The sequence below is a fragment of the Budorcas taxicolor genome, chromosome 10, assembly GCF_023091745.1.
Source record: "Budorcas taxicolor isolate Tak-1 chromosome 10, Takin1.1, whole genome shotgun sequence".
NCBI lineage: Eukaryota > Metazoa > Chordata > Mammalia > Artiodactyla > Bovidae > Budorcas > Budorcas taxicolor.
In genome coordinates this window covers 79,950,083-79,972,789 of record NC_068919.1, presented here as the reverse complement: position 1 = coordinate 79,972,789, position 22,707 = coordinate 79,950,083, and the positions used below count along the sequence as shown (strand labels likewise).

The following is a 22,707-nucleotide window of genomic DNA, read 5'->3' as shown; positions in this document are numbered from 1 at the left end:
AAGCAGAGGAAGCCTAAACAGGGCTGCAGGGTCAACCCCAAGTCTCCCAGTGAGGTCCTGCATGAGCAAACACTTCCCTTATTTCTCTTCCCAATCCCTGAAGCCCATGATAGGCATCTGCAATTAGTGGTTTTTTAATAAGACTCTAAACTATGCAGAAAGAAAAAAAAATGCACTCACAGCTGAATACAGCCACGCAGAGTGAAGGAAGGAGAAGGCTGATGTTCTAGTGCCTGAAGGAAGGCAGCCCGCAGTGAGCAGAGCTCCGGGCCTGGAGGGGAAGATCTGAAGGTGATGCCCAGCTGTGCCTTTCCTAGCCTGGTGCAACCCAGCAAGTCACTGAGCTTCTGAGCCTGTGACCACACCTGTAAGATGGGGATGATGCCTGTGGTACTGGGCTGTTGTATTAGTTCAGGGCCCATGGACACAGCAGCTCACTGTTAGCCCTGGAGGAGGGAAACCTGCCAGACCCCATCTGAAGGCTGAGATCCTTTCCCAGGAATGCTTAGCTAAAGAAAGGGCTGGGGGCAGGGTCATTTTCAAGGGCATTGTATTCTGCTTACCTGCAAAGGATAAGGGGATGGAGGTGGCAGAAGGAAGTTCTCAGAGGCGGGAGAGGAAGACACTTCTGGACACAGCTGCTTGTGCAGAGAGGGAAGCAAAGGAGAAAGATGTCTGTAGCACCAGAAACAGTCTGGAGCCTCACCTCTGCCGCAGTGTCCACGCTGAAGGCCTCTAGCAACGTGAGCCAGACCAGCCGCCTTGACCTGAATACGTGCCCCACAAAACTAGGGCACAGACGGCATAAACCCCACTGGGGCCTGCTCCCTGTGTACAGTTGCTTCCCAGCCTGGGGTCTTGAGCTCAGGATTACAGCCAATATCCCCACTCCCATCAGCCTGCGCCATGGAACAGGCTCCCCCAGCCCTGCCCACCAAGCACTGCCAGCAACATCCCCTGCTTTCAAGTGATGGCTTGCGGGGCTAGCTGCATAGAGGCAGGTCAGAGGAAGCGTTACAAACAGGGTACCAGCACTGTAGGCAAGGGCCCAGGGCATCAAGGTCTTCACTGCAAGCGGGGCACCACCTCATGGCCACTTCTGGCTCCCCTTCTGGTCTAGCCCCTCAGACTGCCTAGGATCAGAGTGGAGGGCACCTAGGCCACAGTAAACAACTAAACCTTTAAGGAAATGAACGCTTTCCATCAAAGGGAGCCACCCAAAGAAAGAGGCAACCGCCACCAAGGTTTACGCATTTTTTATTTTTTATAAAACAAGCTACAAACAGTCTCCCTCCCTCCTCACAAAGGAAAACCACACAACTCAGCCTCCACACGTGTGTGAGAGAGAAGATGTCCTGGGCAGATTCCAACTTTCTTCACGGAGGTGCTTCCTTCAGGGCAGGGAAGGAGGCTGAGGTCTCCCGGAAAGTCCACCCAGCCAGCACACTGGGCTTTCTGGTCCAGACTGATGGGCCAGGGCTCTCGTTCCATCCTACCACATTGGGATGGGGTCTCCAGTCACCCTGACACAACCTCTGGGACTTTCATTAGGACAGCAAGAACCTTCTCCAGTCAGAGGATGGGATGGGATAGGAGATACACAGAGATGTGGCCAGATTTCCAAAAATAGCCCACAAAGGCGCCGGTCCTGGAAAACTGCCCACCCTCCCTCCTTGCTGCTATGGCTGCTCACGGGAAGGAGGGTTCGGTGTCACCTGTCACCCTTTGTTGGATGACTGTTGGATGGCCATGCCCCCACCCCTGCTACCCCAGGCAAGAGGAAGCTGGGGTATGACCAGAAGGCTGGGCGGTCCATGTTGGAATCACAGTAAAATACCTGTGGGAAGCTAGGCCTGGATTTCCCCATGGCTGGGCCATTCTGTCCTCACTTCCAAGGGATGCAGAAGTAACAGGCCCAGCATGAATCTGGAATTGGCCTCAAGCCTGGAAGCCCGTAAGAGCATTTAGGAAAACAGGAAGAACCTCGGTACTGAGTTTAAAAAAAAAAAAATAGAAAAGGTTGAGTGACCAACAAGGTGATGGACACAACTCTTCCCTCGGGCTTACGCTGACCAGAGAACAGCAGGGGAGAAGGAGGACTGCAGGAGTCGCTGCCCAGCCTGACCTCGGCACTGGGCGCTGTCTCAGGAAGCCTCACTCACGGGTGTGCGAGAGGTGAGGAGCCTTGGGTGGGCGCCACACTCACCAGGACAGGCCTTCTGTGCTGCCTCCACCGCTCAGATGTGAAATTTAACTACTAAACAAAAGGTCCCGCGGGGTGTCTTTCTTCTCTGCCTCCCCTCTCCTGCTTAATATGTGCTGCTGCTGCTGCTGCTAAGTCGCTTCAGTCGTGTCCGACTCTGTGCGACCCCATAGATGGCAGCCCACCAGGCTGCCCCATTCCTGGGATTCTCCAGGCAAGAGTACTGGAGTGGGTTGCCATTGCCTTCTCCGGCTTCATACGTAGTAGATGCTAAACATAGGGACCCTATGTTTCAAGGGACCCTAACGCAAATCCTTAGGGCAATTTGTTCAGCAGGCACCAACGACACTGTCGACTCAGGCACCCACTGAGTCTGGGCCACCTGGGGGTCTGGATGGCCTGACCACATGGGTGTTGGAGAATGGGGACTCATGAGGGCTACGGGCCTCCCTCCAGGAGCCACTTCCATTGTCCTGCAATGTCCACTCCCGCCCTTGAGAAGGTCAACCGCCAAGTGACTTGCTGCTCTGACAGCCACGGCAGAAGGTGGCCCCTTCCTCCCACCAGAAAAGATACCCAGGGAGTCTGCCCTGTGATCACAATGGGATCCAGGCTGGCCGGGGATGGAGTCCTGGCTTCTAGAGAGTGGGGCCGTGTGTCCAGAGATCTCACAGCTCAGAGCAGGGAGAGGGAGAGGAATAAACAGAGAGCAATGCCAACACCTGTACAAAAGAACTATACAATTTACATATATATTTATATACAGTATATAAATCTCTTTCTTCTCAGTCCCAGAAAGGCCCCCGCCCTCCAAACCCTAAAAGTTGTCAGTAGCAGATCCAAAAACTTAACAATAAAAGAGAATAAAACAGTCTTTCTTCCCTTTCCTTTTCCCACTGCGGTATTAGATACTGGTGTTTAAAAATGAAACCGAAAAAGAAAACACACAAATAGGAGTTATTAAAAGTGCAAACACGATGGGCACCACTTATGTTACATGGGATGTGGCTGGGCCGTGGCAACGCCGAAGGTTAGCTGTCTGATGATCCATCCTGCCTCCCTGGTCTCTCCACCTGCCCTTTGGTTTTCCACTCCTTAGACGAGGCGTCCTACTGAGAAGTGGAGGAATAAGCAAGAAATTAGAGCTGAGTTTAAGGAAACTCTGGGCTTCCCTGGTGGCTCAGATGGTAAAGACTCTGCCTGCAACTCAGGAAACCCGAGTTCAATCCCTGAGGCTGGAAGATCCCCTGGAGAAGGAAATGGCAATCCACTCCAGTATTCTTGCCTGGGAAATCCCACAGATGGAGGAACCTGGCGGGCTACAGTCCCTGGGGTCACAGAGAGTCAGACACAATTGAGCAACTAAAACACTTTAGTGAGGACTCCAAATACATATATCCATTCCATCACTCAAGAGGGTTTTTCTGTTCAGGGTTAGGCACCAGCCTCGGGCAAGTCAGTGGGAGAGATGGTGGGTTTTTTCAATGGAAGGACTTGTCTCCAGCCTCACAGGGTGGTGAAAAATAATCCTGATAACTGCGCTTCATAAACTGGGAAGGACCAGTTAAGAAAGAGACCTGAGAAGACTGTGCTGGGCAGTCAGCTCCCCAGTGAGAAGTCTGGCGGGTGAAAATGCCTGGATTCATGTGGCATTTCCCAAAAGTCAGTCCCTCGGACCCAAAGCTACATTCACCCCCAAACTCTATGTCCTGCCCCACCTGACTTTTGCCCCCCACTGGGTGTGCAAGCCCCTCTCAGCCCACCAGAGGGCAGCGCACGACATCAGATGGCCAACATCTGCTTCAGTCCCTGCAGACAATCTAGCCAGGTGGCTTTTCCGCTGCTCCCAGAGCACAGAGACCCCACAAAGCTGCTGGCAGCCCAGGGCTGTCGCTCCGTGTCGCTTCAGTTGTGTCCGACTCTGCAACCCTATGGACTATAACCCACCAGGCTCCTCTGTCCATGGAATTCTCCAGGCAAGAATACTGGAGTGGGCTGCCATTTCCTCCTCCAGGGGATCTTCCTGACCCAGTGATCAAATCTGGGTCTTTTACATCTCTTGTGTTGGCAGAAGAGCTCTTTACCACTGCCTCTTGTGTTTCTCGACTATTTCTAATTTCTTCTGTGCATTCACCGCAAACTAGGCACCAGCTTGTTAAATCTTCACACCAAATCTGTGAAGCAGATGCTGTCATATCCACTTTGCAGATGAGGAAATTGAGGCTCAGAGACTTTGGGTAGCTTGCTAAAGATTACAGAGCTGGGAAGTGCCAGGGCTGCCTGCTTTCTTTGGGTCCTGCGCACCTGGTGCCTGGCAAAGCTTCAGAGGGCAGCCCGGAGGCCTCCGTGAGCTGTGTGGACCTGAGGTCAGCACACCCAGCCTCCCCCTTGCTGCTGTGTGCCATGTGGACCTTAACTACCAGCACAGGAAGCAGACCAAGGGCAGAGTGCCGGTGGAGCTCCGTGATTCCGAACCTACTGAGCCCAGAAGTGCTCCAGGTGGGCCTGGGGGTCAACGCAAATGCTGGCCCCCAGCTTGTGCTCTGAGAAATGGGCACAGATTCTAAGTGTGCCAAAGCATAATGCTACCACACAGGACGTCCCTCTCCCAGCCCTTCGTCATTTGACCAGGATCTAATGCACTGTGCCTGAGGTTAGGAATTGAGAAGGCACACCCATGATGCAGGGGAGAATCGGGAGCACGGACTGCATGCAGTGTGAGCAGTGCTTCTGACAGCTGCAACGGTCTCATGAAGAAGAACAGTATTATCTATGGAACTTTCACGGAGGTCCCTCAAGGCCTCAACCACAGAGGTCCCTCAATGCCTTCGGCAACTGCTTTAACTCGCTATCTCATTGCATCGGCACAATGGCCCTGTGAGGTGGATACTATGGTTATTTCCATCTTACAGATGAAGAAACGGAAATCTGGGATGGCTGAGCAGTTTGACTTGGATGAGAGAGCTGGTCTGCGGCTGAAACAGGGTTTGACCCATGACGCTGCACCATGTCCTGGGGACTCAGAGTCGAGGGGGCACAGAGAGGCATCCTCATCAGACAGGACTGCCTAGAGGAGCTGACGGACCTCAGGGTGACTGAGATGCATGTTTAGAGACAGAAGGAGAGGGGAGGCAGCAGGAGGTGAGAGAGTCTAAACTATACAAGGGCAATGGGAAATTGTTGAAGGGATTCAGTCCGAGAAACGATAGCATCTGTTTTGGTTAAAAAAAAATTCTTCTGGGGCAGTGTGGGAAATGGATTGGGGATGAGCATCACTCACCCAGGGTCACACATCCCTGAACCAGGGCCAGTACAGGTCACTCACCCAGGGTCACACATCCCAGAACCAGGGCCACACATCCCAGAACCAGGGCCAGATCCCAAGACTGGGTACCTCAACCACCTCCCCAGCTACCTTTTGGGTTTACCCTATCAACCAAGGGTTAGAACAAGGAAAAGCCCTTACGTCTCCTTCAAGGCAGTTCTCGGCACCAAACAAGTCAGAATTACCCAAATCGGCATCATCGGCCCAGACCCTTCACCTGCACTGTGACTCTCTAATTTGGGGGATGCAACCAACTTGACAGGTCCAAGTCATGTCTGTTATCTTTCCCCCACCCCGACCTGCTCTTCTCTTCCTCCCATGCTGCCCGTCTCAGTGAATGGCCCACTCTCCAGTTGCCCACGCCAGCCCTCATCCCTCTCTGCACTCAATCACCAAGCCCTGAAGTCCTACCCAGTCACCTCCCCCAGTACTCTACAAACCCACTGGGTTTTCCCTAACTCAGGCCTCCATCATCCCCTGCCTGGTCAGTGCTCCGGCCTCCTACTGGGTCTCTGCCCTCACTCATCCCCCGATCCATTTCCCACACTGCACTGGAAGAAATTTTTTTTTTTTTTAACCAAAACTGATGCTATCGTTTCTCTGACTGAGTCCCTTCAACAGCTTCCCATCGACCTTATATAGTTTAAACTCTCTCAGCCTTACCTCCTGCCGCCTTCCCCTTCCACTCCTAAACATGCATCCCAGTCACCCTGACGTCCTTCAGCTCCTCTAAAACTCTCCTTCCCCACCTCCACAGCCTCACTCTTCACTTGCCTCGGTTCAGAACACTCCTCCCTTCCATGACCTTTCAGCTCAGCTTCCTCTTACTCACTGGGCAGGGATTCGTCCAGAACAAGGGCAGCAAGCTTTTCTGTGAAGAACTAGATGCAATCATTTTAGCTTTGTGGACCATGGACAATATGCAACAGTCTTGGCTGCATAGTCTTATTTTTTGAAAATTACATCCTTTTAAAAATAGAAAGGACATTTGCTCCTTGGAAGGAAAGTTATGACCAACCTAGATAGCATATTAAAAAGACTTTACTTTGCCAGCAAAGATCCATCTAGTCAAAGCTAAGGTTTTTCCAGTAGTCACGTATGGATGTGAGAGTTGGACCATAAAAAAAGCTGAGCATTGAAGAATTGATGCTTTTGAACTGTGGTGTTGGAGAAGACTCTTGAGAGTCCCTTGGACTGCAAGGAGATCCAACCAGTCCGTCCTAAAGGAAATCAGTCCTGATTATTCATTGGAAGGACTGATGCTGAAGCTGAAACTTCAATACTTTGACCACCTGATGCGAAGAACTGACTCATTGGAAAAGACCCTGGTGTTGGGAAAGATTGAGGGCAGGAGGAGAAGGGGATGACAGAGGATGAGATGGTTGGATGGTATCACCGACTCAATGGACATGAGTTTGAGTAAACTCTGGGAGTTGGTAATGGACAGGGAGGCCTGACATGCTGCAGATGGGGTCACAAAGAGTCAGACACGACTGAGCAACTGAACTGAACTGAAAAATAGAAAAGCCACTCTTAGCTCACAGGCTGTACAGAAACAGGCCGTGGACTAGACTGGGCCCATGGGCTATGGCTGGCTGGCCTCTGGGCAAGACATCACTTCCTTCCTGAAGATTTCCAAGCCTGATGGACCCTGAGCAGATGTGGGTGCCTTAGGTATATTCCCGCAATACTCTGCACTTGCTGCACTTTGACAGAGACCATCCGGTGTCCACCCGTCCACCAGGTGTCTCCTCCTTTTCCTGGGCCCCAAGCCCTCCTCACTGTGGGGTGTGGTCTAGTGATGGAGATCCAGCCAGTGAAATAGGAGAGGTGATGTATGTCACTTCCAGGACTGGCCCATCAACCTTGCCCCATGGGCACTGCTCCAGGGTTTACGCCATCCGGCTGGGGAGGGAGAAGACCCACAGGGTGACCTTGGATGTCACAGAATGAAGTTGGCAGAGTCATTCTCAGGCTGGCTCTCAGAGTGACTGCACCTGGAGCAATCTCCACTATTCCCCTACACACACACACACACACCCCCTAGGACCTGGAATCATGGTGAATCACTATATGGGCAAGAGGAACTGATTTCCCCTGTGTTGAGCCATTACACGTGTGGTTCTGCTTGTCACTGCAGCCCGGTGTATCCTAATACACCCTCATGGCACTCAGCCCAGTGTATGTAAATACTTTAGCAGCTGTCTCTTCAATAGACTGCGGAAGGATAGGAAACTTACCCTTCCATTCCTCCACTGTGTCAGGTGTCTAGTGCAAAGCACGATGCACTCCCAGTAAGTAGTCGAATAACGCATACCTGGGAATCTCATCTATTGCAGGGTGGTCCCCTCCCTCCAGGAGGGGCAAGTCCTAGAGGGCCAGGAGCACAGGCGATCACTCACCTTCTTTGCTAACACCCAGGCAGCCCTTCAGCTCGGGCAGTGAGATGACCTTGTCTTTGTTCAGGTCACAGTAGTCAGTGAAACGCCGGGCGCATTTCTTGGGCTTGGCTTTCTTCTTCACGTAGCGCTTGAAGGGCTTCATCTCGCGCTTGTTGATGTCGCTGCTACTGTTGCTGTCCAGCTGGCTGAAGTACCAGTGCACCACGCGCTCTTCCAGGGTGTGGCTGGGGTCTGGCTCCGAGAACCTGGGCCACGGGCAGACACCCCACCCCCAAGCCCCGCTTAGGATCCTGCAGGAACCACCAGCCCTACCGCAAGCCTCTCCCACATGCTCAGATGCCAAGGGTTGCCGGCAGCCAGGTAGAAACGGCTCCTCCAAGCCCAAACCCTCCCAGCCCTGCTCAGCCTGCAGCAGAATCAAGTCACCCTTTCCAACTTGAGCCTCCAGCCTGGACAGTTCATTTCTGGGGGATCCCCAACTAGGTGAACCCGCCACACCCTCCACCATAGTTAGGGATGTTCTCATGCAAGAGGAATGCTCAGGACATACCGACTGTATTTCATTCACCTGAGAAAAACACAGGGATCCAAACTGTTCTTCTCCTAGCCTAGTGTGGCTGATGCACAAACTGCCATCACACATGAACTTGACGCCCAAATGAGTGTGTCTATGAAGGGAGCTTGGAGCCTGTACCACCCACTCAGCACCCAGGCTGGATCCCAGGAAGGCTTCCAAAGCAGCAGGAGTAGCCCCTGGCTTCAAACTGTTGTCTTAGCAAGACGGAGTCGAAAAGAGTGAAACCAGGCAGCAGCAACTCAACGTGAAGTGTGACGTTCCCGTGGGCCGTCGCTGTCGGGTACCAAGTGCGGTAGAAATTGAGAGGAGGAGGCAATTGAGATGGACACAAAGAGAGGTTCTATAGCTGGCAAGTCCAGACCGACTAACGGTGAGTCTCTCCACACAGAGGTCTTAAGAGAGGGCAGACCCAGGAAGCCACATGTTAACTCGAGCACCTGGGGAATTCTGCTGAAAAGCAGAGTAACCTAGAGTAACCAAGAAAGCTTCCTGGGGGTCGAGATGCATGGCAGTGACTGCCTCTAACATGGCCCCTGATTGTAACACGACAAGAGCAATGGCTACATGTGTAACATACACAAGGTCTACCCATTCATTTTACTTATTCATGCCTCATTTTTTTCCCCAAAAGGATTCAGGGTGCTAGGTAATACTGAAAACTTTAAAAGCCAATGATGAGTCTGTTCTAGGGCGGGTGACTGGCCAGGAGAACGGAGCCACACAAGCCCCATGGCTCCTGCTGCCAGGGTTGGTCCAGAGCCTTGTGTTTAAAGCCCTGGGTAACCTTCCCTCGGCTGGGGGACTGAGGCTGAGGTTGGCCCATCGTCTGCAGGGAACTGGACAGACTATACCAGGGGTCCTACAGCAGGGATTCAGGACCTGCCAGCACACTCTGAAGCTGTACCTAGCAAGAAAAATATTCAAGGTACTTGCCAATGCCTTGGGGTTCTTCTCTGGAATTTGCCGAGGTTTCCAGGAGGGAAGGGACAACCCTGACCCCTCCCCTATGAATGAGCCAGCAAACTCCCTCCCCCCGCCACCCCAAGTGACCTCACCATTTAGGGAAAAAGAAGTTTCATTACCAAAGAAAGCCAGGCGTCCCTGCCGAATGCCCATTCCTAATTAGGCGGATTATGGTCTTGGGCAGGCCCCACTGGGCACCTTGGAGCATGTCCAAGACAGCACAGTTGGTAGGTCAGCCAGCAGGACCTCATCCTGACATGTCTGGAGCAGGGAGTACCTGGGGAAGGTGTGAGGGACTGTCTGCTTCTAGCTGTTGGGGAACCTGCTAGGTCCGTCATAGAAACCAGGCTTGGAACGGCTTGCAAACAGGCAGGGCTCAGGCTGTCGTCTCAGTGCATGGTATTTTGGTGGTTTTGAGCTTCCTCTATTTTCACTGCAATATTCACTCTTGAGCTTGAGAGGCATATACCAGGAGGGTCCCAGAAACATCTCTATCAGGATGCTCCTGGAGCAGGAGGGAGAGTGGTCAGCTCCCTTGCAGAGCACCCTGTCTGCCTCCAACTGTCCCTGAATGAGTGGGACCCGGGCCAGGGAGGAGAGCCAGGACGGGCCCCAGGGGAGGCGCTCCAGTTATTCCCCTCCAAGCTTTCTAAGGCATCCAGGGGAGGGGGTCAGGGTTTTCCCCCTCAGCCCCTCCCTTGAGGGGCCACGAGCGCCCCTGGCGAAGGCAGCTCTTCCTTTAACCTTTAGGCTCAGCATAGCGTCATGTCTACCTAGAGGCTGGAATAATAAAGCCTCAGTCGCTGAGACGGGAAGGGATGAGGTCATCCCACACAGACGCCCTGCCAGGAGAGGCTCGCTGCCTCCAGCACGTGTTCCTGGGCTCCTGCCTGCCTGCCCGGTTCTCGGCGACTCTGTGACTGGGGCTCCCTGCACCTTCCTTTGGGCTAGTCTGCAGCGAGAAGCAGCTCTTCTCCCCAGGCGACAACCTCTAAGAGTTTCATCTCAGGCCAGAGAGTGACTGTCACTTGGCTCCTGCTTCTTTTCCCCTCCCTTCCCTGTCTCCCTGGTCTGGAGAGCCAAATTTCTGCCCTCCTCACTCCCAGCTGGACCTCCCAGCCCGGAGCAGCCACAACTTCAGACAGCTACACCCCTGCATGTCCCACCCCCGGCCCCCACTGAGGACACTTGCCCAGGAGAGGTGCTCCGAGGGCTCTCCATGCCTGCCTCTGGCTCCCCGAGCTCTGCTGCAACCGACAGGCTGCCTCTGCCCTCCCTTCTCCCCAGCTAGTGTGAGGCTCTCTGCTTCTGAATTCCTCTGACTTCCAGAACCCATGCTGTATCCTCCCCCAGACAACAGGGCCCAGCTCTACATGTATAGCTGGGCAGTGCTAGGGTCCTGCTTTGGAATCCAACCTTTTGTCTAGGCCAAGCTCCAAGTGCATTTAAGGCAAGAATTTCTTAGCTTGGGGGAGATCATGGACCCTCAGAGAACACAAACAAAGCCACAGTCCCTCTCTCTAAAATGCACGTGCACCTAGAACTCTGCAGATTTTAGGGGTTTAATAGATGCTCCAAGCTTCATTTAAGTTAAGAACCCTTGTCTAGAGGGAAAGAGACTCCAGTCATGGCCCTAGAAGAATAAGTATGCACCTTCTGGGAGAAGATGGGATGAGACAAAAAAAAAGCAATTGGAAGGAGCCTGGGAGTAGTTTTCATGTTTCCAGCAAAGCATAACGAAAAAAGAAAGAAAACTACTGAAGGCATCTGGCTCAAAGCTCTGAAAGTGAGGTTTCTGGCTTCACAGCAGCTTTAAGTCCCCAAACTACCATACTTCATACAAGAACTAGTTAAGAGTGAGACATATCAGGAGTCCTGATTTAGCCAAACCAGCAGTGGGCATGTGTTAAAGATGGGCACCTCCATTAACTGAGGAGAGGCTGGGATTTTCCCAGGGGAGTGCGGGGGTGGAGCAAGATGACCTCCTCCAGAGGCCCCAGGAATCTCTCAACAGTCTTTGCTGGAGTCCGTCCCATCACAGCTAGGCTCCCCACAGTTTGCCACTGACCTCAAAGCCACACCCCACTGACCCCTCCAGCTCTTGCAGCTTTCTAGCAGTATCCTTTAAACACACAGGCTACTTGCACTCCCAGTTCCAGGGTTGCGCTGGCATGGACTCCGACCTCTCCCGTACATGCGCACGCAGAAACCCCACTGGGGCCATCAAAGCTGCTCATCAGGCAAGGGTTGAGGACCCAACATTAGAGCCAATAATGGTTCCTTAGATCACTTAACAGTGACAGTCCTTGCTATGGGCCTCCCTACAGGTAAAATTCCACTTCTATTAAAAGGGCTCCTTGGGTGTGCAGAAGATCCAAGTCTTCTCAGGTATGGCGTGAAGAGCCAGTAAAATGTTGGTGTCAGCCCTGACTCTGGGCTTTTTTGGTAGCTGTCCTCGTGCCTCCCACCTCCAGGGAGAAGGAAAACCACTAGAGCCAGGTCCCTCCCTGGACTGGCCCCACTGAGTCTTCTCCCACACTGAGAAGCGGCAGGTGCCGCCCTTCCCCTGCAGCCCTCACTGCGTCGCTTCTGCAGTCTCAGCCCGGCCAGGCCTTGGCTGCAATGCACAGCTGGAGAGCCAGCCCCATTTACCACAAGGAAACCGGTGCTGGCCGAGATCTTGGGCCCAATTCTGCTGTCCCAAGCAGTTTTAAACAAGGTGAGGTGGGATGGCCTGGAGGCACGAGCCAAGCCAAGCAGACCAACGGAGCCCCATCTGGAATTGGGTCCAGGCCCCACCAGCTGTGCGGGCGGGGTGGGGCTGGGAAATGCCAAGTCAGCCACATTCTCAGCCTCTTCCTTGCAAGACCATCAACAAGTAACCACACTGGGCAGGAAGGAGGAAGCCGCAAGACAAAGGGCCTCTCCTTGCAGGACCATGTGAGGGGCTGGGAGGCTCATGCAGCTCAGCCCACCTCCTCTTGACGTTGGCTTTTTCTAGGAAGGCCGATCTATGGGGTGGGGGAGGAGGGCTCTGCTTCTTGCAGGAGGAAGGACCAAAAGCATTACTCAATGACCCATCAACCCTTCACTGAGAAAAGCTATCATCTAATGATACCTGTGGGCTTCCCCTGTGGCTCAGGGGTAAAGAATCCACCTGCAATGCAGGTGTTGCAGCAGATGTGAGTTCGATCCCTGGGTTGGGAAGATTCCCTGGAGGAGGGCATGGCAACCCACTCCGTATTCCTGCCTGGAGGATCCCGTGGACAGAGGAGCCTGAGAGGCTACATAGTCCATGGGGTCACCAAGAGTCAGACACACATGCAATGAAACCTGCAGGCTGCTCCCTCTCAGGCTCTAGCCACAGATGTTTCCATAGGTACCCCTTTCATTTGGCCTATTTTTAAATTTGGCCACACTGCTTCCCCCCCAAATCAAGCTAGATGCCAGAAAAGGAAGTAGACATCTCTCTCTTCCACTCCCTACATCCAACAAGTCTGCAAATCCTATTGATTTCATTACTTGAACTTCAGTAGATGATCCTACCCCCCACATCTTTAGTCCACACTCTCATCACCTTTCACTCAGATGATGCTGTAACCTTCCTGCCCCATCCAGCACCCCTCCCGTCCAGCTCCCATAGGAATGCCCATCTAACTCCTTGACTCCCTGCAGCCTCTCTGGCATGAATCACAAGGTCCAGCAGGGTCTGGGCTCTGCCCAATTCTACAGCCTCATCTCCTACAACCTGCCTCCCAAGCCTAAAGCTCTGCTCACGAGTCCTTCCACAGACCCTGTGTGTGTGTGTGTGTGTGTGTGTGTGTGTTAGTTGCTCACTTGTGTCCAAGTCTTTGTGACACCATGGACTGTAGCCCACCAGGTTCCTCTGTCCATGGGATTTTCCAGGTAAGAATACTGGAGTGGGTTGCCATTCTCTTCTGCAAGGGATCTTCCTGACCCAGGGATCGAACCTGGGTCTCCTGCACTGAAGGCAGATTCTTTACCATCTGAGCCACCAGGGAAGCCCACAGACCCTACCTTGTTCATACCTCACTAACCTAAGGGTCCTTGGGAAGTTCTTACTCCTGGTCCAACTAGGTCAGGACGTTGTCTCATTCGTAAGTGATGATGTGGCTTAAATATCACCTCCTAAGGAAAGCCTTCTCTCACGTGCCTTCCTCCCCTGAGTCCCTGCCTGCATGACTTCATCTGCCTCTGTTATCACACTGGCTTTACAGGGCACCCACGTGACTACACAGCTCTTCTCCCAGGAGCTCCTCCAGCCCAGGAACCAAGTCTGTATCCCTGTATATCCCCAGAACCAAGCACAGAGCTTACCCTGGGTGTGAGACGTAAGAGTCTGTGCAAAGCTAAAACCTCCAAGCCTGACAGGTGGTAGTTTGGGACGAAGACACCCTCTCTTCTACTCAGCCCAAAAGTCCCCCTGTCCCTTCTTTCCAATGTCACTAAATAAGACTGTTTCCCACTGGCCCCAGCTGATGTCCAGCTTTAATTGCCAGACCCTGAGAGGATGCAGGAGGGATCAGCTGCGGCTTCCTTGAGCTCGTGCTTGCAGTCCCAACTCCGCCTGAATTCAGAGCCAAGGCCTAAACCCAGGCAGCCTGGGTTCCCTAATTCTCTTCACCGGCCCTGCTCCTCCGCCTTTGCTCTTCTGTGCTAGAAAGGTGCCCAAGTCCTGTGGGCCCAGCCAGGGCACCGTAAAGCTCTGGCGGCAGTGAACTTCAGGGCTGGGTTTGGCCTCATAGTTAGTCTTGAAGTAGCTGCTGGACCCTCAGACGTGTGCCAAGGAAAAGAGGCCTCACTGAGCCATCCCTCTCTGTGCCTGACAGGGGTCCATCCATCTACCCCCCAATCCTTCTGGCTATTAATTCATGTAACGAATGTTTACTGAGCACCTACTGTATGCCAGGCACTTTTCTGAGTTCCAGGAATAAGCAGGGAAGAGGGTGAAAAATGTTCCTTTTCTCATCGAACTTCAATTTTCATTGGGTGGGGTGAGGCAGATATAAATAAACAAACCAGCAAGACATCAGGTAGTGATAAGCACTAGGCTGAAAATTAGAAAGAGGTGTCATGATAGAAGGTGACAGGGCTGTTCCTTTCATTCAGATGGTCCCTGAGAAGGTGATATTTAAATGGAACAGCGGGGCAAGTCACAGGAAGATAAGGGACTCACATTCCAGCCTGAGGAAGCAGCTGGCATGGAGGCCCTGGGGTGGTGAGAGCTTGGCCTGCTTGAGCACCTGAGAAGGACCACCAGCAGCTGCCATGTAATGACGGGAGGTAGTGGCATATGAAAGGAGGGTAAGCGCCATCAAGACCATCCTTCAGAGCCAATTCATGGTCAGAGTTAGGGCTTGATTTTCCTAAACATTGGGTCGACATCAAAGTTCACTCAGGTTTTTCCGTAACAAATTATGGAAAAACCCGAATGAATTTTTTTGCCAACCCAATATAATAGAGAGATCTGAGAGGGATTTAAATGCAGTAAAACCAGTAACCCTGACCAACCACCCCCCTGTGTAACCACTCCTCTCTCCTTCTCCCCCCAAGGCCCACCCCGACTCCCTTGATCTCTAAACTACTTCTCGATTCATCTTGTCTGTCTTTTGATTACAAGTATAGCCTCCAGGTAACACAATTACCAAATGCAGTTCAAACCTTTCATTCTCATCAGAACCAAACACGGTCAAGTTCATATGAGCTTAAAATGAAAAACATGTTTAGGAAAGAATATTTAAAAAAAAAATTTTCTTCCAACTCTCATTATACCTAAAAGAGATTTTTTTGGGAAAGAAAAAGAAAATCACTTCCCTAAGGACATACTAGGATTAAAAGCATTTATAAACTTCTTAGTTTTTATTTTCTGTTAAAATTTCCTCACCCTGCAATTTGAGGGCAGAGCGTCCATCTGAACTTGCCCTGGCAGCAGGCCTACCTGTGCTTTTGACCCCCCTGGCCCAGGACCCAGCTGGGTTCTGCTTTCCCTGTCACTGAAGCCTGCCTGGATCTGAGGCCAGGCAAAACTCAGGGCTGGCCTCCTGCAGAAGCAAACAGGATGGAGGGTGAAGTGCTATCTCCTTGTACCCACGTACAAGCACGAGGCAGACTCCCTGAGGGGTGGGTCAGAGCCAGCAGCCCAGAAGAGCTGTGAGTGGACAGGATCCAGATCTTGGATTTTTAGGGCCATGCTTCCTCCTTGTTTCTTTAGTCCCTCTCTTCTAAAAAAAATACATAGCTCATACTCATTTTTGCGTGAAACAACAGGTATGTTTTCACATTCCAATCATGGAAAGCAAAAAGGTATACAATCCTGAATACGCCTGTTCATAATTTGCCGTCCCTCTTCCAGGAGATGAGGACACAGCTCTCTCTGTCTTAGACCTCCAGTGGCTGAGCACTGCCTCTGGGCAGTTCCCATCTGCCGACCTGTCAGACCCTGTCTCCATCATCTCAGCCTCAGTGCCCTGCTCCTCCTGCTGTGGGGGAGGCCTGGCCCCATTCACAAGGTGAGCAAAACAAACCAGCCTCAGAGCTCACAGGACCACAGAGTAGCTGAGGGCAAGCAAGCCCAGACAGGGGGTTTCCTAGAGTGGCAATCCACAAGGCAGTCTCTGCACTCATCATGATGGGACATAAATGGTTTTTACCGAAGGCCACTCACTGTATGAGCCCATCTATATAAAATGTCCGGAGTAGGCAAATCCATAGAGACAAAAGTTGATTAGTAATAGTAGTAGTAGTTTGGGGGAGGGCCACTGAGGAGTGGGTGTTAATGGGTACAGAGTTTCTTTGGGGGTTGATGAAAATGTTGTGGAATTTTGGCTGGTAACTGTACCATTTTGCAAATATAATGAAAACAGTTGCACGCTTAAAAAAGAAAGTGGGGGGCCACTGCCCTCATCTGCCTTGGGACACAGAAGTGCTGACAGCTGTGCTGGGAGTCCTGGTTCCCTCCCTAGATACGTGCCCTGCGGTTGCACTAATCGCCCGCAGAGGCAGTCAGCCTTCCACCAGCCTGGGGGCCTGGGCCGGTCTCATGGTGGCACTTCTTGCCCGTTGACAGTTCTGCCTCTGGGCAGGTGTGGAGGAATCAGCCCTCCTTCCTCGGTGAGCCCCACAAACTCAGAGTCAGGCTGCCCACTGCTGCCAAGCACATGGTAGCTCCTGTTGCCACAGGGGCCTGAACACCGCCCAGCTCTGCCGAGCCTCACCCCCTGGCTTCATAATGGGAAGCACATCTCATGGGCCCTTTGGGACCTGGTTCCCACCTCCTTCTCTGCGTCACCTACCACCACTGTCATCTTCTCCATCCTCTCCTCTCCTCCTCCATCCGCCCCAGCCCAGCCATACTGAACTATGGCCATGCGCTTGCCTGGGGTTACAGTGTTTTCTTTTTCTCCTAGAATGGCTTTCTTTCTTTTACTAGCTAAGTCCTACCTGTCCTTCAAAATTCAGTTCAGGTGTCACCTCTTCCTGGAAGCCTTCTCTGATTCCTCCAGACTGAATGAGCAAACCCTTCTCTGTTCTTTCACCTCTGATCTAGCACTTACCACAGAGTTTGTATCTGTCCACAGCCTAGTATTCTCACTGCTGCTGCTAAGTCGCTTCAGTCAGGTCCGACTCTGTGTGACCTCATAGACGGTAGCCCACCAGGCTCCCCCGTCCCTGGGATTCTCCAGGCAAGAACACTGGAGTGGGTTGCCGTTTCCTTCTCACTAGGTGCATTCTTTGAAGATAAGGATGTGCCTCACGTTCCTGGATTCCCAATCCCTAGCCCAGGGCTTGTTGTGCTATGCATGTTTAGTAGGCCTGAGCATGTGTGCTCCAACCTACCCAATGGGCCCAAATCAGTGAGCGCTGGTGATGCTGGTTGTTAAGGAGCAGGTGGACTTCGGCCCTGTGTCAAGACTGCATTGGTCAGCATATCAGCTCCTGATTTAGGTAGGGTCTGGCTAAGGTAGTGCCAATCCCAACACTTGGAGTCCCTTGGGAATCTCGGGCATGTGGCTCCTGCCTTCTCAGAGGAGAAAACCACCAGTGCTCCAGACTTCCTCCTTGCTGTCCCCATCACATCCCACCCCACTTCCTGCCGTTCTGGACTCACTCTAAGGCACACACTGCTGAAGTCTCCAGACACTCCTGGTGCGTGCCATGCTAAGTGGCTCCAGTCATGGAACTCTTTGGAACCCCATGGACTGTAGCCTGCCAAGCTCCTCTGTCCATGGAATTTCCAGGCAAGACTACTGGAGTGGGTTGCCATTCACTTCTCCAGAGAATCTTCCTGAAGGATGGATCGAACCCATGTCTCTTATGTCTCCTGCATTGGCAGGTGGATTCTTTACCACTAGCACCACCTGGGAAGTCCCAGACACTCCTGGACTTACCTGTAATCAGGTAACTACAAGCTAGAGAAAAGTAACTCCCAAGGACTGGAAAGGGGAGAGGGGTGGTGAGATTTTTGGCAGAAGGTTGGACAAAGTCACAGCTACATGGTTTCAGGAAAAGGATCAACTTCCAGCCCTTGTGCTACCCAAGCCCTCCCCACTCTCTCAGCGTCCTGCAGCATCTAAAAATTCAGGAGCCCCGAGGTCCCACTGGGCCTGAGTCCTGCTCACACTCTCACCTCCCACCTCCAGTGGGCGCTGCTGAGTTAATGGCCTGCACCATGTCAGTGGTGAGGGCATCCAGTAGGCTGGTGATAAATTCCAGTTTCTTCCCGTCTGGACAGCCTGCAAGACAAAGTGAGATCTGAAGGCATGTGGCAGGTAAATGATCAAGTAAAACAGCTTCCTCCACTAGCAGTCTCTTCAACCTCTCCGAGTCCTTCTTGTCCAGCCAAATCTACTTTGGGAATTGTCCACAGCTCAAATGATTCGGTCTCCCGCGTTGCAGGCGGATTCTTTACCAGCTGAGCCAGGGGAGCCCCAGATGATTGTCATAAACCTCCAGAGTTCCTCTCCCCACAGCCCACAAGGGACCATCAGACCACATGGACAATAAAGCCTTTGGTGTTCTTCCATTCCACAGATTTTTGCTGAGTATCAATTCAGGCACTATGGTATATGTTAGGAATATACTAGACAGGGCTCTTCTCCTCATTAAGTCCATAGTCTGCTGGGAAACTCAAGTGGTACAGTGAGACCAGGCTACTCCAGAGGCGAGGGCCAGGTGCTAAAAGGGCACTAGGAATGAAGAGAAATCCAAGGTCAACGTTGATTCAACGGACCTACTAGTTTACCTATCCAAGAAACTCCCTTTTTTTACATTTCTCCTCAGCCAGCTTAAGTTATAATGATCAACCCTCCCTTAGAAGTACTCTCAAATCCTTTGTTTATTCCTCATGGTGGGACTCCAGCAAAACCCCAAGGATGGATGAACCTTTACACAGATATGCCTTCTCCAAATCCACACCCCAGAGCTGAATGTTGCTGGTGTAAAAACCATCACACCACTGGAGAGATGGTTTTCCTGTAAGTTCATGACTGCCAGCCCCAAACAGTCCCTCAACACTACCTACAATTCTCTTCTCTGCAGCTACTATTTCATTCTCTTCTCTCCGCAGTTTCCCCGGGTCTCTGGCTAAATGCTACTTTCTCAGAGAAGCCACAGATTTCTTCCTGCCCTTCTCCCAGCACCTCACTCTTTCCCTTTAGAGTACCTGTCACCATCTTCATGGTTTGTATTCATTTATTCGTATATTCTGTCTCCCACACTACATAAGCTTCACTTCCGTTTTGATTACTAGACATATCCAGTGCCTGGCACACAGTGAAATCTCAATTCACATTTGTTGAAGTGATGGCTAGACAGAGGGATCCTGGTCTCTACAACTCCGTTCTCATGACAGAGTGATTTCTACAAACCTCACTTGGGAACCCCCGGACTTTCAAGAGCCTCTGTTTTCAGTTCTCCTTTGGAGTCCTGATGGGAACAGTGAGAGCTCCCATCAGCATTGACCTGATTAAAACTACAGTGTTTCAAGCCATCAATATTTAGTAATCGTATTGTTACTCACTGGCAGAGAACACGGTAAATAAGGGAAACCCAGCCCAGCAGCCCTTCAGAGGCCCTGGCCCCTGCCTATGCCTCTTGTGTCATACTCCAGGGACAGTTCTGGGCCACCAAGGGTCACTGCAAAGGCACTCTACAGAGTTGGTGACAGACACTACCACGCCCCGCAGGATAGCCTGTCCCTGAGAGTTAGCTTCTGGGGAAAAGGGTCCACAGCCCCCAGATCACTGTCCCAATCACCCTGCTGCTGCTGCTGCTAAGTCGCATCAGTCGTGCCCAACTCTGTGCCACCCCATAGACAGAAGCCCATCATGCTCCTCTGTCCCTGGGATTCTCCAGGCAAGAATACCGGAGTGGGTTGCCATTTCCTTCTCCACCCAATCACCCTAGGTTAGAGAAAAAACTGGAGCGTTTTTGAGGGTAGGATTTTAAGCCAACGTGTGTGTGTGCTAAGCCGCTTCAGTCATGTCCCACTCTTTGCAACCCTATGAACCATAGCCAGGCTCTTCTGTCTGTGGGATTCTCCAGGCAAGAATACTAGAGTGGGTTCCCATGGCCTCCTCCAGGGGATCTTCCTGACCCAGGGGACTGAACCCACGTTTCTTAATGTTCTTTACTACGAGCGCCACCTAGGAAGCCCTTTAAGCCAAGGACTACATTTTAAAGGTTAAAAAAGGGAAGAGCAAGGAGGAGAAACCATGTGTTTAAGGGTTCAGGACTAATTAGGGACAAATGCCAGACTGGATGCCGATCCTGTGGCTCCTGCCATGCCCCTGCCCTCTGTCCGTCCCCATCCCAGCTTACAGATGAGGAAACAGACCCAGAGGCGGGCACTGCTTCTGCACAATGAGGGGGTGGCGGGACAGGAAGGAGTGAGGATGTCAGCAAGAGGCAGTGTCATCTCCTACCTGGCAGCTCCCTGTCCTTGAAGGGGTCCTCCACCTCCGCACTCTTAGCCCTGGCATCACTCTCACAATTGGGCATCACGTAGCTGAGAAGAGAGAGAGGCAGGGGGTAAGGAGGGGCTGGAACCTGAGCCGACTTCAGCCCCTACCACTAGCAATGATCTGTGTGGTCTCTAAGCGTAGAGCACCCAGAGCTGGTGGCAAAATAGCTCCCGCACTGTCCACTAGCTACAGGGCAATCCCAGCATCAGCGTCCCCACAGAGACATGTTCAGGCATCTTGCCACATCATCTCAGTTACTCAAGTAGAGTGGTGTTCCCTTATGTCTGCACACAGGATCTTTTTGACCCCTAGCACCCAGTGACTCAGGCAGGGCAATAATCTGCCTGAGTGAACTGAGGTTCACAGAGATTACCTCCTTTCCCCAAGGCCACCCAGCTAGAAAAGGCCAGCCCTGTGGCCAGAATCCAAGATCTAGGTCTTTCCACCAGGACCTCATCTGCCCACGAGCAGAGATGCTGCTCCCCGAGTGTCTCAATTTCCACCCGGCCAGGACAATAAATCCGGGAGATGCGAGGCGCCAGCCTAACAGGAAGCTGGTTCTCCTGCCCAAGGGTCCATCTGAGGGGCAGGACAGGCTCCGGGGGCTTACCGTGTGGAGGTCCCCGGCAGCGGACGCCCGGTGTCCACCAGCACACACCAGCAGTAGCCAGTGGACTGGTGGCACTGCACTGGTTTATAGAGCCCCCCGGGTGCGCACTCGGGAATCACAATGCCCTCGCGGGGGCTCTGCCGGGCCTCCTCCAGGGCACTCTGCCGCTCCTGGTCACACGAGTGAACTTTCTCTGCAAGAAAAGACACAGCCCGTGATGACTTCCCGCTCCTATGCTTTCCCTGCCAGGACCCGGCCTGGCCCCCAGGAACTGATGATGGCTGACTGGTGAATCACCAAGGGGAGCCGTGTCCCCACGCCAGCCCTGAGTGAGGAGCTGGAGAAGCAGAGCACCTCACTCTGGCCCTCGCACGGCCAGGCTGCAGTAGCATTCATGCCGGTAGGCTCCAGCGGCTGCAAGACAGCCAGGGAGGCAGGGCTACTCCTCATCAGAGCTGCAGCTGGCCTGGGAGTGGAATCTCCTGACTGTTTGCAGAACAGTCTCTGCTCATGTCTCCTGGCTCCAGCCCTGCAAGCTGACAGCTGAGGCAGGAATGTCCGTGTGTGTGGACGCTCTCCCAAACCCAGACCCCGTAGGACAGGGCCACAGTCACTGTCCTCAGGGTGGGAAGATGCTCTGATGCCCAGCACCCAAGAAGAGCAGAAACCCAAGGACCAAACCCACTCCTTCCAGGGCTCCATCAAAGCCGGACAAAGGAGGCTGAATGGAGCTGAGTTGATTACACAACACTGCTTCCATTACACGGAGAGGGCAATGGCACCCCACTCCAGTACTCTTGCCTGGAAAATCCCATGGACGGAGGAGCCTGGTGGGCTGCAGTCCATGGGGTTGCAAAGAGTCGGACACGACTAAGCGACTTCTTTCACTTTTCACTTTCATGCATTGGAGAGGAAATGGCAACCCACTCCAGTGTTCTTGCCTGGAGAATCCCAGGGACGGGGGAGCCTGGTGGGCTGCCATCTCTGGGGTCGCACAGGGTCTGACACGACTGAAGCAACTTAGCAGCAGCAGCAGCAGTAGCAGCTTCTCATTACACAACACACCTTCCCACAGGAAGGTGTCTGCACTCAGAGGCCTCAGAAACCATGCCAGCGTGTCTGAACAGCCAAACCTAGCTTTCCCAGAATCAAGCCCAGCTTGAGGCACCCTGTGCACCGGGGGCTTTAGAACCCCATGGCCGCTGACCAGTCAACCTGCCCGACTTCCCTTTCTTGTTTTTTTGTTGATACTATGTGGGGTTTTTTGGTTTGTTTTTTAGTTATTAAAAATAAATAGCATTGGGTTTCTTTTCTCATTATAAAGAAATATTTGAAGAATCTCTAATCCCACCAAAGTTCTACCGACCCTGGATCTTCTCTTTTGCATGCACACACACGCAAATACATATGCACACACGAGGTTTGGTTTTTTTTTAACAATAAAAGGGACCATATCATAAACTTGTACCACTGTTTTTGATCTACTTATTTCTCTTTTTATTCATTTACTTTATCATCACTTTATTTCTCTCATGAACAGTAATCCACAACTTTCCTCTTGAAGAATGTGACAGGAATCACCTTGGGCATCCCATGACTTTTTCACAGTGTGTTACAAAAATACCACTCGGAGAGCCAGGAGTTT

General features: G+C 52.3%; 1 protein-coding gene across 1 annotated transcript in view; it reads right to left on the bottom strand.

Moving 5' to 3' along the window:
* Positions 1-1,304: 1,304 nt before the first annotated feature.
* Positions 1,305-22,707, bottom strand: part of SMOC1 (SPARC related modular calcium binding 1) — a 145,399-nt gene continuing 123,996 nt past the window's right edge. Inside the window, exons 8-12 of the mRNA XM_052646558.1 lie at positions 21,063-21,255; positions 20,414-20,496; positions 18,118-18,223; positions 7,931-8,175; positions 1,305-3,315 (exon numbers count right to left, since the gene is read on the bottom strand). Coding sequence (XP_052502518.1) covers positions 3,299-3,315; positions 7,931-8,175; positions 18,118-18,223; positions 20,414-20,496; positions 21,063-21,255 — 644 coding nt within the window. The 3' untranslated portion in view covers positions 1,305-3,298. The remainder of the gene's footprint in view (positions 3,316-7,930; positions 8,176-18,117; positions 18,224-20,413; positions 20,497-21,062; positions 21,256-22,707) is intronic.